The sequence below is a fragment of the Streptopelia decaocto genome (assembly GCF_964273445.1).
Source record: "Streptopelia decaocto genome assembly, chromosome: 1".
NCBI lineage: Eukaryota > Metazoa > Chordata > Aves > Columbiformes > Columbidae > Streptopelia > Streptopelia decaocto.
Genome location: NC_138663.1, coordinates 77,207,202 through 77,218,656, shown reverse-complemented (window position 1 = coordinate 77,218,656; position 11,455 = coordinate 77,207,202). Strand labels below are relative to the sequence as shown.

Here is an 11,455-nt window from a genome sequence, read left to right as displayed (position 1 = left end):
GGAGAGGCGGGGGCGCGGGGCCGCACCGGCGGAGCGGAGCCCCGCAGCAGCCGGCCCTGCGGCCGCCGTTCCCCTCCCTTCCCCGGCAGCTGGGGGGGCGGGCGGCGGGGGCTGAGGCACCCCGCGGCCCGGGGCGGGGTGGAAATTTACTGGGGCCGTCCGCAGCGCGGCGACGAGAGCGAGCGAGCGAGCGAGGGGGCTCGGCGGGAGGCGGAGGGAGGGCGGGGAGCGGCGGAGCATCGTCTGGCGGGGAAAGCGAGGGACCAAATGACTGTGAGGAAGGGCGGCAGCCGCCACCGCCGAGTGAGGAGCCAGCTGCGGCGCAGCGGCGGCAGCAGCCCCGGCAGGAGACCCGACGCCCGCGGGGGCCGGCTGCCTCCCGGCCGGCTGGGCGGCGATGGCGGCGGGCGGCGGACGGCGGGCTTAGGGCCGCCGGGCTCAGGGCGCGGGCGGCGGCGGGGCTGAAGCGGGGGTCCCCCGCCCGCGGGCGCCGCATGGTGCGGGCCTGATGCCGGAGCGTGGCCCGGCGCCGCGGCAGCGCTGCGGGAGGAGAATGGCGGGGCTGGCGTGGAAGTGGCCGCGCACCCGCCTGCCCGTGGGGGCCAGTGCCCTGGGAGTTTTCGTCCTCTGCTGGCTCTACATCTTCCCCGTCTACCGGCTGCCCGACGAGAAGGAGATCGTGCAGGGAGTGCTGCTGCAGCAGGGCAAGGCGTGGAGGAGGAACCAGACTGCGGTCACCCTGTTCAGGTAGCGCCGTGCGCGGTCCAAGGGCAGCCGGGGACGGGCAGGCGCACGAAGCAGCGGGCAGCCGGGCGCCTTCCTCACCCCGCCAAGCCCCGAACTTTATTTTTCCTTACCCAACCCTTTGTTTTCTCCCAGCGGGCGAGGGGCAGGTAGGGCCCCTCTTGCCCAGCAAAACTTTTTTGGGGTGGCTGTATTTGCTGCGGAGAGGAGAAGGGGCTCGGCGCGGGGGACTGAGGCTTATTTCTCCTTGCAGGGCAATAAGCCCATCTTGGATGCCTTTCCTAGGAGGGCTGAGATTTCTGAGGCTTGCTGTGTTGCCTGCACAATAGGATGCTTCTCGCTGGCTGGGTAACAGCTGCACCGGCAGCCCCTCTGGCTGCTAACAAAGCCAGGGGCTCGGAGCCTCCCTTCGCTTATTGATCGTGACTACCTGCCTGCTGCCACAGACAGCTGAGCTTGTGGATCTCCTTGGCATGCGTAGGGGAAGGTATGCATGGATGCTTATTCGTGTCAGCATCCTTGCTCCGAGGAACACTTTGAAAGCTCCGCGCTGGTCCTTGACTCCCTGCGGTTTATTATAGAAACCACGTGAAAAGGCACCTTTTTTCTCTTCTGTTCTTTTGGCGTGACTGGGAAATGGCGGTAATCCTTGAAGCCCTTTTCACCTTCCCCAGCTGCGCAGGAGAGGAGGAATATTGCAGTCAGGGTGCCACATCTGATAGCGGTGGAGAACCAGGTCCCTGCAGCAGGGAGGACTTTTTGAATGACCCTGGCTTAGAAGTGTCTGCAGTGGAGATTTGCATCCCCTTGAAAATTTCTCACATGTCTGGGTAAAATACGGACAACTGGAAGAGAGGCCGATTTCCCTCCCATTCCTGTAGGGAAACTAGGTTTTCTCCCTGTCCTCTAAGCAGCAAATGAAAGATCAGAGTGAGTTTGTAATCAAACTGTTTGCGAAAAGACCCTCTTTCTTCAGTAAATGCTAGAATGAATCAGATCCAAATTCCAAGGACTTTTTTTTTTTTAAAAAAAATTATTTTTTAAAGTGATGTACAACTTTATTTGATTTTTTTTTCAAGATTTTCTAAGTGCAACTCAACTTGCATTTGCCAGGAACTAGAGCCAGCATGTGATTGCTTAATATCGTGTCTGCTGGGATAACAGAAACTTTACAGTTCTTCAAAAGCACATTCTTCATTTAGTGTCTGAAGCTTGCAGGAAATAGAAGCAATGAGAGGTGATAAGTGAGCGTATGTTAATAACTCGTTCGGTAGGCCTGGAAGAAGTCCTCCCTCTAATACAGAGCTAGCAATGACATACAGATGCAGGATCTTTTTCCTAAAACACTAACTAATATTAGAAACTAGGTTGATCTCAGATACTGTTTCATCTTAATCCTGTTGTGCCACAGATTTCCATTCTTGGGCTAGATGAATCCAGATTTTTAAAAAATTACTCTGATAGGTAATGTAGGAAAGAGTTTGATGTGTTTTCATGTTTGTAAATCTAATGTTGCTTTAAGATTGATAATACTGCTGCAGCTTCAGTTTAAAAAACAGATTTTAGACCATTTCCACCACATGGTTTAGTAACAAAAACTCTGCATGGCTCGTCAACTATTCCACTTGCCCATATGTTTTTCCACTCCCCAAGCATAGTGATTATCTCAGAGATGCTATTGCAGAGAATCTCTTGCAATAAAAGGAGCTATTGTTTCTTGTCTATGTCTCTTGATGAGCTGGTGCAGTGCTAAATACAATGAGCTTTAAATCAATCTGCTTCAAGAAATAAAGTGTTTTAGAGGAAATGCACACTGAAGCTATGTAGTGAGTATACCATAACGTTCAAGTAATTGTGACATAGAGCTCTGTTTTTGCTATGTAAATTTGCTTCTCTTAATATTGGTAGAAGGTTATGAAATTAAAGTTAGGTAAGCTGCTGTATGTTGTGAAGTGATGAACAGAAACAATGTCTCACTCTTTGCTATGGTCCTGCTGTCTGTGCAAGAGGACTGTAAAAGCTCCGAGTTTTAGTTTCTACTGGAAACTGCCTATACATGTGAGTCTTTGTTTTAACTGTGAAGGAGGTATAGAGCTTCACAGAAATTTCATGTGCAGGTTTTGAACTAATATGGCTTTCCATAATATCCTAATATTGAGTGGCTTTTAATATGTTATTGATATATTATTAGTTAAGAATGACATTAATTGCCATTCTCCCTAGCCCTCCTGCCACATTCTGATTACAAAAAAATTTTGGTTCTACTCAGTTTTGAAGAGTATATTTTAATTTATATGTGCTAAAAATCTATATGAGAAAGTGCAAACTAGCATATTACTGCTTTGTATAATACTGTGGCATTTGTGGTACTATACAGGTGTTAGAATAGCCAGGTTTTTGCTAGGCAGAGAAAACATCTGATGGTTTTGTATCCTTCTCCTCCAATAAACTCATTGGGCTCCCGTTGTTGAACTAGATTATTGTCCCTAAGTAATTAACTTGATCAAAACATACTTTTCAAACCTCAGAAGTGCTATTCCCCCTTTGCCTTCTGTACCCGGATCAAAGACAACTTCAGTAAGTAATTTAGCATGGTCAACGAAAATGTCTGGAGGTAACTCGGGTTGAACCATGGCAGTCGAGTGCCAATAACTCCTCAGTTTCCACTGCTCCTTCCTCCTCCTCTCTGTACAGCCAGAAACCTTGTGTAAAGATCTGAGCCATGTAAACTCTTGCTTATGCAAGAACCCAGGATGTCCTGGTGCTTGTGGGATGGTGTGCAGGAGGGTTTTGTGTTTGAATATGGGTTTGCAGAATGAGTTTTCATATATAAATACCTGTGTAAACAGCCATGGATTGCTACCTTTGAGGTATGTGTTGCCTTACTGCAGCTGCAAGTAAGGACAGTTTGTGGGAGCAATGAAATGAGCAGGACTAAGCCTTTGACTCCAGTGTGAGTCTGTTTAAAGCGTGCTCTCAGCCTTGACTCTGCGCACACGACTTCTGTGAGTAATCCTGGTGTGATGAGTGCGCTGAGTCCCGCTGCCAGCAGCGCCGTGGGTGTCTGTGCAAGAGCTGCCTGTGTTCTTAGATGGAAGGATAGATCCTGAAAAGCCTGAAGATACAACTGAGGCTATTAGAAGAGCTCTTGGTCCAAATCCTTTCCTCAGTTGAACGTAGCTTCCTTTAAAGCCCTCAAATTCTGGGCAATTGGGGTTGAGCACAGCCTACTAGCAAGGTATTGCTGTTTGCATCCTTTAAATTTCAAGACATCTGTGGCTGAGGGTAGTCAAGCTCTCTGCTGTGGAAACATCTCTCTGACGAATGCTGAATAATAAATAGTCTGCCAGTCAGATGGTAAACTGCTTGATCTTGAACTATAAAGTGGTCAGAATAAGAATGAGACTGTCATTACAGTCACTAATGGCTAACGTGTCTAATTTACCTACAATATAAGAGCTTCTCATCCTCTGAGGTGGTTAATGTTATTGCGTCCTAATTGTTTTTACAGATTGCCTTTTTTTTTTTTTTTAAGGACTTAGTGCTGCTTAAATTATTTGAGCAAAAGTGTTGTTAATTGCTGTTTGTTATTAGTGAAGTAAATGACATACAATAATACCTTTATGATTATTTTACTTAAAATGATTGTAGTTGATTAAAGGTAGAGCTGAATCTTTTCATCTGCCTTACAGGCCCCACAGAACCACAAATTCCAAGTGTTGTATGTTTATCTGACACTTCTGCGTCATTTGCTGTCCAGGGTGGACCTCCTCTGTGTAGTGAGCACACTTGTGGGGGGCTGTGGGCTTTTGACTGTCGGGACTCCCACTGAAAGGGTTTGATGGTGATTAGGGATTTCGGTTAGAGGTTCTTCAGGAAGAGTTGGGACAATCTCATCTGCAAGGCAACAGAAAGGCTACTACCCTTGAGATTCTGATTGTGTTCCTGCTTCTGCTGCAGCAGTTTTGTATGATGCTGGAAGGTCAGCCCGGGTTTATTCTGGGGGTGGCTTGGTTGAGCTGGTGGCAGATATCTCCTGTGAACTCACTGTGATCCTTCTCCAGTCCAAAGCATCTGCTACAATGTGGCTCTGCTCCCCAGTACTGTCCCCTTTGTCCCTAGAGCCAGACAGGCCATGCTTACCTTGACAGCTGGCTTCTCCACTCTATTTTCATCAGGTTTGGCTTCTTGTCAGTTTTCCAGGGACAGAGCGGAGAAGCTACTGGCCTGAAATCAAACAACAGGGTCAGCAGCTGAATGGGACAGAATAACCAGATGTGGTGGACTCTTGTGCTTGCAGTGTGGATGTGGACAGACTGTGTGAAGCCTCTTCTGCTGTTGGCTTTCATGCACCTTGCAAAAACAGTGCTCTGTTGCCACTGTACACTGCGCTGGAGGGGTTCTTCCCACTGTAACCTCCTCTGCCAGCTGCTCTCTGCCAGCTGTTAATGTCTGTATCTAGAGTGCAATCACAACAGGCGCTGAAGAACATCCCCTTGTGCAAATCATTTTTCATTCTAGATTGTGTTAACACAGAACTAGAAATCCAGGTCACTTCTCTGTTTGGGTAAGACAAATGCAATTGCCAAGTCAGCGAGTTTCTTTAGTTCAGATGGCTTTTTTTTTCCCCCCTCCCTTTTGATTTGAGCATTGTGAATTACCTGAGTGTTGCATTCCTTACCAGGGTATTTCAAGGGAAGTCAGAGATGAAACTTCACATTGCTTAGGCTGACTAGATAAGAGTTTTGCCCTGCTTGAACAGATTTATCAGTTACTGAATTATTTCTACTTTTTTCACTGAGATGTGTGAAGAATGGAGTTAGGATTAGACCTGGGAGATGCTGGATTAGATTAGTTCTATCTCCATGGCCCGTGAAGCCCTGTCCTGAAACCATCAGATATGCTCAAATGTTGTGTGTTGGCAGTGGCCAAACCTAGCTCATTTTGTTCTCCTGAGTAGGTGTTAGTACTGCCTGAGTGTGTTTTTAAAACACTTGTTAACATTTTGAATGACTTTTTTCAATTGTATTTGCTGCATTGGTGATAATTGATAATTTGTAATTAGTTTCCTGGTGTCTCCAGGTAATATGGGAAGTTGTTTTGGTGAAAAAGTACAATTTGAAGAGTGAGTTAAAGGCGAGAGGAAAGAAAAGTTCTTATTCTATTTTATTATTTGGAGACTGCAATGAAGAAATCAAGCTGCAGAGATATATGGCTCCATATCTTCAAGGTCAATAGTTGTCTTTGGATACCTAAATTACATGAAAACAATGAGAATTAGTTATCTGAGTTAGCTCATGGAGTCTTTGCAGATGAGGTATGTGGAGACAAGATAGGAATTGACTTAAATTCCTGAGTTCCAGCTCATGGTATCCTCTTTCCTTGCCCTGAAGTTGCATTTACTTACAGACATTGGTTCTACCTTCCTCACAAAACAGACAGTTGAGATGTCCATTTCTAGTATCTGCTCTTGCAAACTTTTGGATTGCTGCTTTACTTTGAATTTGTAAAAACTCCGGTGCTGCCAGTATTTATGGGAGGGTGTAGACAACTCCATGAGGCTCTTTTCCTGTTAGACTGGGAGCATCTGAAGGCCCAGAGCCAGGCACTGGGGAACAGGAGGAGCAGAGACTTCACTGGAATTTAGGTTAACCTGACATGGGCCCCTAGAATCTGGCATGTACATACACAGGCACTGCTGAATGTATGTATTTTCACATCTGTGCTTTCCCTTCCTCTGCCTTATAGTGGGTGGAATCAGCACTGAATCATCCATACAATATAGTGACTGGTGATTTATTCTTTTACAAGTAATTTTCATCTTTAGCCAGGAGTGTTGCTCCCATTTGATGTGTGTTCAATGACATATATAAAAAGACCTATTTTTTAGGCTAGTTCCTACTAGGTAAATGCATGGAAAATGAATTGTCTTTCCTCCTTTAGAATTTATCCTCCCACAGTGAGGATGAACCTCACTGAACTGAGGAGGCTGGTTGGACTGTAGTTTTCTGTTGCTCCTGTTTTCTAAGCATAAAAAAACACTTAATTTTAAATTTGTATATATATATAATCTTTTTCCATATGCTGCATGTGGTTCCCAAAATGCAAGAAAATTGCTCCTAATCTTAAATTATTTTAGCATAGCTGCATGTAGTTAAAATCACACTGAAGCACATTAATCCATATTATGTAGTATTTGCAAACCTCAGTGGAGATTCAAGTTTTATTGTGTCACAGTTTTTACATCTAGAAGACTAGAAACAATTCTTCTCTGAGATCTTCAAATCTAAACTGATTAGATAAACAGAGGGTGGGGTGGGACCATGATAGTGATAAGTTGCTTAACTCTAGCAAAGTCTTTGTCAAGTAGCTATTATGGAAGCAGTGAGCTTCTTGAAGAAGCTGTGCCTGTTGTCTTGACCTTAGCAGTATTTGACGTTTTTAACAAGGTGAATTACACTGTGGAGAACATCCTGGCTTTAACCAGAATTCTGGAGGTCACTTCCTCACTGCTCCGTTCAGGAAAAAGGTGAAGGCTGTGTAATTAGATTTTTATAATACATTTTCTGGACAGCAGAGTGGTGATTTTTGTTGTTGTATTAAATCAACAGATTGAATTATTTCAGCTTCTCCTATTCCATCTGCCCGGAAAATGCCCTCCTGAACTTCTTGGTTTAGAGAGTCGCTTTTCAAGTAGAGATGTGGGTAAAATGAGGCTTTTAAAGCTGCTCGAAACAGATGAATAGACGTGGTTAACTTTTTTGTCTTCCATGTTTGCTGTGAGCATAATTTAGTTTCTAAACATTTTATTTCTCGTACTCCTTTTTTTTTTTTTTTTTTTTTTTCTTTCCACGTCTTTTGCAGTCTATTCCCATTCTTAAGTTGATTGATGTCCTCCTCAGCTTTCAGGGGACCCCCAGATTCTTTGGATGGCTCCTTTTGTAATTATCCAATCAGCATCCATAGCAGTGATGTAAAGAACTTCTGTGGAATTATTTACTCCTTTATCTTCCTCCCCTACTGAGTTGCCAGTCACCTTCTTCAGAGTCCTCCAGCTCTCACTGATGCTCAGGGCATCTCTTGTTTTCCATCCTTTACATGCTAGTTGTTGGCTATCAGGCTTTCCAGGTAAACTGCAGACTTTGCCTTAATATAGTAGCAAGATTAAGTCACTACTTATCAGGTCTCCTCTGCTCTGAGGATGCGCAACCATCCTGAATTTAAAAGCTGCTAAGTAGCTCACCTACATTTTAAGGAGTGCTAGGAAAAAAGATCAGCTATTTTGCTTCCTTTCTTGTGTGAAAACTTGCGCTCCTTATTTCTGGAATGCCTGGAGTGGCCATCACTGCAATAGGGGAGTTTATATTTCCTGTCAAAGATAAAAGACAAACAAACAATATTATTTTTTTTTTCCTCCACTGAGGAGATTTTAATGTTTTCTTGTGTACTCTGTCTTGGCTGAATGTCAGCTCTGGTAATACGATTCTGTATACCACAGTGTTTGAAGTTCCTATCATATAAGATGTTCTACTCGCACTGTTGGTCCTGCTGTGCGGTAGGTCCCAGAGCAGGGCAACGGAGTATCTGCTGCTATAGGTAGTACTCAGAAGTGCCAGAAGAGTTTAGACCCAGTGCAAAAGGAGCTCAAATATGCAATGAGGAGGTGATGCTGAATCCAAGGCTCACTGATGCCTACCTCGATCAAAGTTGGTAGGACTTAGGCTTAAAAGCAAATGGGATGAAGACTTCCAGATTACTCAGCTATGTTTTAGAGTGTCAGGGTAGACTTGATTCCTCAGGTACTTCCATACAGCAAAGGAGATAGAGTTATAAAGGAAGTTAAGGAAATGGTGTCTCCATGACATGGTTATCTCTTGTAATTGAACTTCAGGTATAGGTTATCACTGAAGTCAGTGGGGAATCTTGTGGATAATTACCAGTCTCTACAAAATTATAATTTACATGGTGCCATAAGCTTGCAGAGAGACGTCCCATGCTCTGAAAGATTTTCAGTCCAAGAACGTGTGTGTTGAGACTTATCCCAGCTATGCAGATAAGGAATCTGATTAATGGACTGGGTTTTCCCTCTCTTAGTACAATTTTTAATGTGAAGAAATACCTGGGCTCTTTACTAGTGACATGCTGCTTGAATGTTCTCTGGAAGAATGATCCAAATACTTGTGCTGAGGGTTTGGTGGATTCTGGTCCTTGCTACTGGTACCTGAAGGTACCAGCTTACTACTTGTAAAGTACTTAAAGCTTTTGTGTAAATTTCTGTCTTCTTTCTGTGGCTTCCGCTGAAGCATCGATCTATTTAAAATGGAACAGAATAACTCTTTATTCCGTATGTAGTATTCACTTGAGAAATTAATTCCTGTTCCTGGATAGTAACTTACATTTTTTACTTTGCTTTCCCTAATGAGTGGCAATGTTAGCAATGCTTGCATGGTCTTGTCTTTTTTCTGCATGTCAATAAACTTGTAATTATTGATAGGTAAACATTTTCATTCTTAGATTTGTCACAAATCCTCACCAGTATTTAAATGATGGTATGTTACAATTAATAATAGGTTGTATGCTCTGCTTGGCTTGATACTTAAGAACCTGCATGTGGAATCAAGCATGTGCATTTGTAAAGAAGGATGCAGGAAAGGATTAGCCAGAGCCTAAGGTTAATAAAGAAGGCAAAGAATGTATCTTCAGCTACCGATGAAACTCATATTATCTACTTTTGACCACACTTTTTATTCTTTGGGCTAAATGACTGCTTGCTTTAACCATTGTCCTCCTTTAGCTGTTTCTCTTTGTTCCCTTTTCTTTCCATTTATCTTCTGTTGAAGTCCCATCTGGGCAGAAAAAATATAGCTATTGTCAAGCCTATTGCTGTTTGCTGCCATTGCTCTGCTCAGCTGCGTGGTACATGCATTTTCCTCCCCTCAGATCTGTCTTGAGTCTTTGGTCTGTGTCATCTCTTACTTACTGAGCAATGCTACTGATCAGCAGCAGCACATGCCTCCGCTTCATGCTGTCACGTTGTATTTGCTGGCAGCCCCCAAGCGGTGGTGTTCCCGAATGCTTCCTGTAGTGCCTCACAGCCCTACAGCATTGCCCTGTGTCTCAGAGTCCACTCACCCCACAATGCAGGGGTGTGTTGGAGTGAATAAAGGACTCAGCATTCCGATTCAATGTGAATCACGCAAAGCCATTTATTACAGAAACAAACCTCCTTATATATGCAACTATTCTCTGATCACACGTCCACGCTCCAAGCATGCATTCGCTAATTGGATATCATCTATGTTCACAAGCTGTCCACGCGCTGGAGTCTCACTGCTGATAGGTCCGTTGATTTGCCCCACGTTGGGGCCTCGTTATTACAAAGTTGCTTCTTTCTCACAGCCGGTCCTGTTTACTGCCTCTGAGTTGTCCTTGAAATTCCTGGCTGGTTCAGTAACAAGTCTCCATCTAACAGTAACCCCTCCACAATTCCCCCTTTTTGTTCTTGAACCAGCCAGGCCCCATTTACAGCGTGCTGAATCGTCTTTGAAATACACTGCAATATACAGCACATGATTAATACAATAACTACAGTTACATATAATGCAATTAAGCCTTATTTAATAAGATCAAACAACTACTTACTTATTCCAAAACTTATAAGCTATATGTCAAACCTTAATTTTACTATGGCAATCTTATTAATGTACTGTTCTAGGTTGTCTAAAGCAGTTATTAATAGATTCAGAATAATCAAACAAGTTAATACAGCACAACCATAATCCTAATGTTAAAAGTAGAACATTTATAACTGCGTGATTTTGTAGAATATCATGTCTAATACCATCAACATCTATTATTAGTATTTCAAGACTTAAATTAACCTCTTTAAAAGAACAATAGCTTAACTTTGATATGTCTCCTAAAGCTTTACCAGATGCTATACTAGAGAAAAAGAATACAGTAGATGCTATGGTAAGGATGTCCCATACCTTTACCTCAGTTCTATCTAAATATAATATTACCCTTTTGGTTAATTCTACTGTTTGTTCAAATTGTCATTCTCTACAGAAGGTACGCTATCTACTTGCTAATGGCTTCTATATCACCAGATCCATAAGCATCTATAACACTGAATTAGGATCCATCGTTTACATCTGAAACAGTCCTCACAACTTACCTCCCTCCTGTCCACCTGCATTCATTGAATCTTTGTTGTCTTTATTCAGCCATGGCTTGACCCATTTCGCGGGAATCCACTTCAATCCTTGGCCTGTAATGACACAAACATAACCTTTTCCCCGGGTTATCAATTGATGTGGCCTTTTCCATTTACCATTAACTAGTGATCTGACCATAACTAATGTAGGTTCTTTCTGATTTAGCATGGTTTTGGGTCATACTTGCAAAGTGTTTCATCACATACAATGCTTTTGACAATTGTTTTTGCGGTGTTTCCCCTACTTCTCCCTGCCCCCCCCCCCTTTTTTTTTTCTTTTTAAAAAAAGTTCAGAATTAGATACGTGCATTGGATATTGACTACGTACTCAAAATCACAAATCAAATTTAGAGGTTCCTCCTTAAAAAGCTCTAAGTAATGTAAAGCTGCGCCAAGTTCTGCTAATTGGGTTGAACCTTCAATAATTTTTACAGAATGATGCCAATTGTTATCTTCACACCAAACCACTTCAGCTTTATGAGACTTCCCAGAACC

The 11,455-nt window shown here is 43.4% G+C and overlaps 1 protein-coding gene across 2 annotated transcripts in view; it reads left to right on the top strand.

Moving 5' to 3' along the window:
* The first annotated feature begins 225 nt into the window (after nucleotides 1-225).
* ST8SIA1 (ST8 alpha-N-acetyl-neuraminide alpha-2,8-sialyltransferase 1) overlaps nucleotides 226-11,455 on the top strand; it is a 147,826-nt gene continuing 136,596 nt past the window's right edge. Inside the window, exon 1 of one of the 2 annotated variants that reach the window (XM_082054867.1) lies at nucleotides 226-747. In XM_082054867.1, the coding sequence (XP_081910993.1) occupies nucleotides 509-747 (239 nt within the window). In that variant the 5' untranslated portion in view covers nucleotides 226-508. Of the gene's footprint in view, nucleotides 751-11,455 lie in introns of both variants that reach the window. The other variant, XM_082054869.1, reaches the window with a different exon arrangement.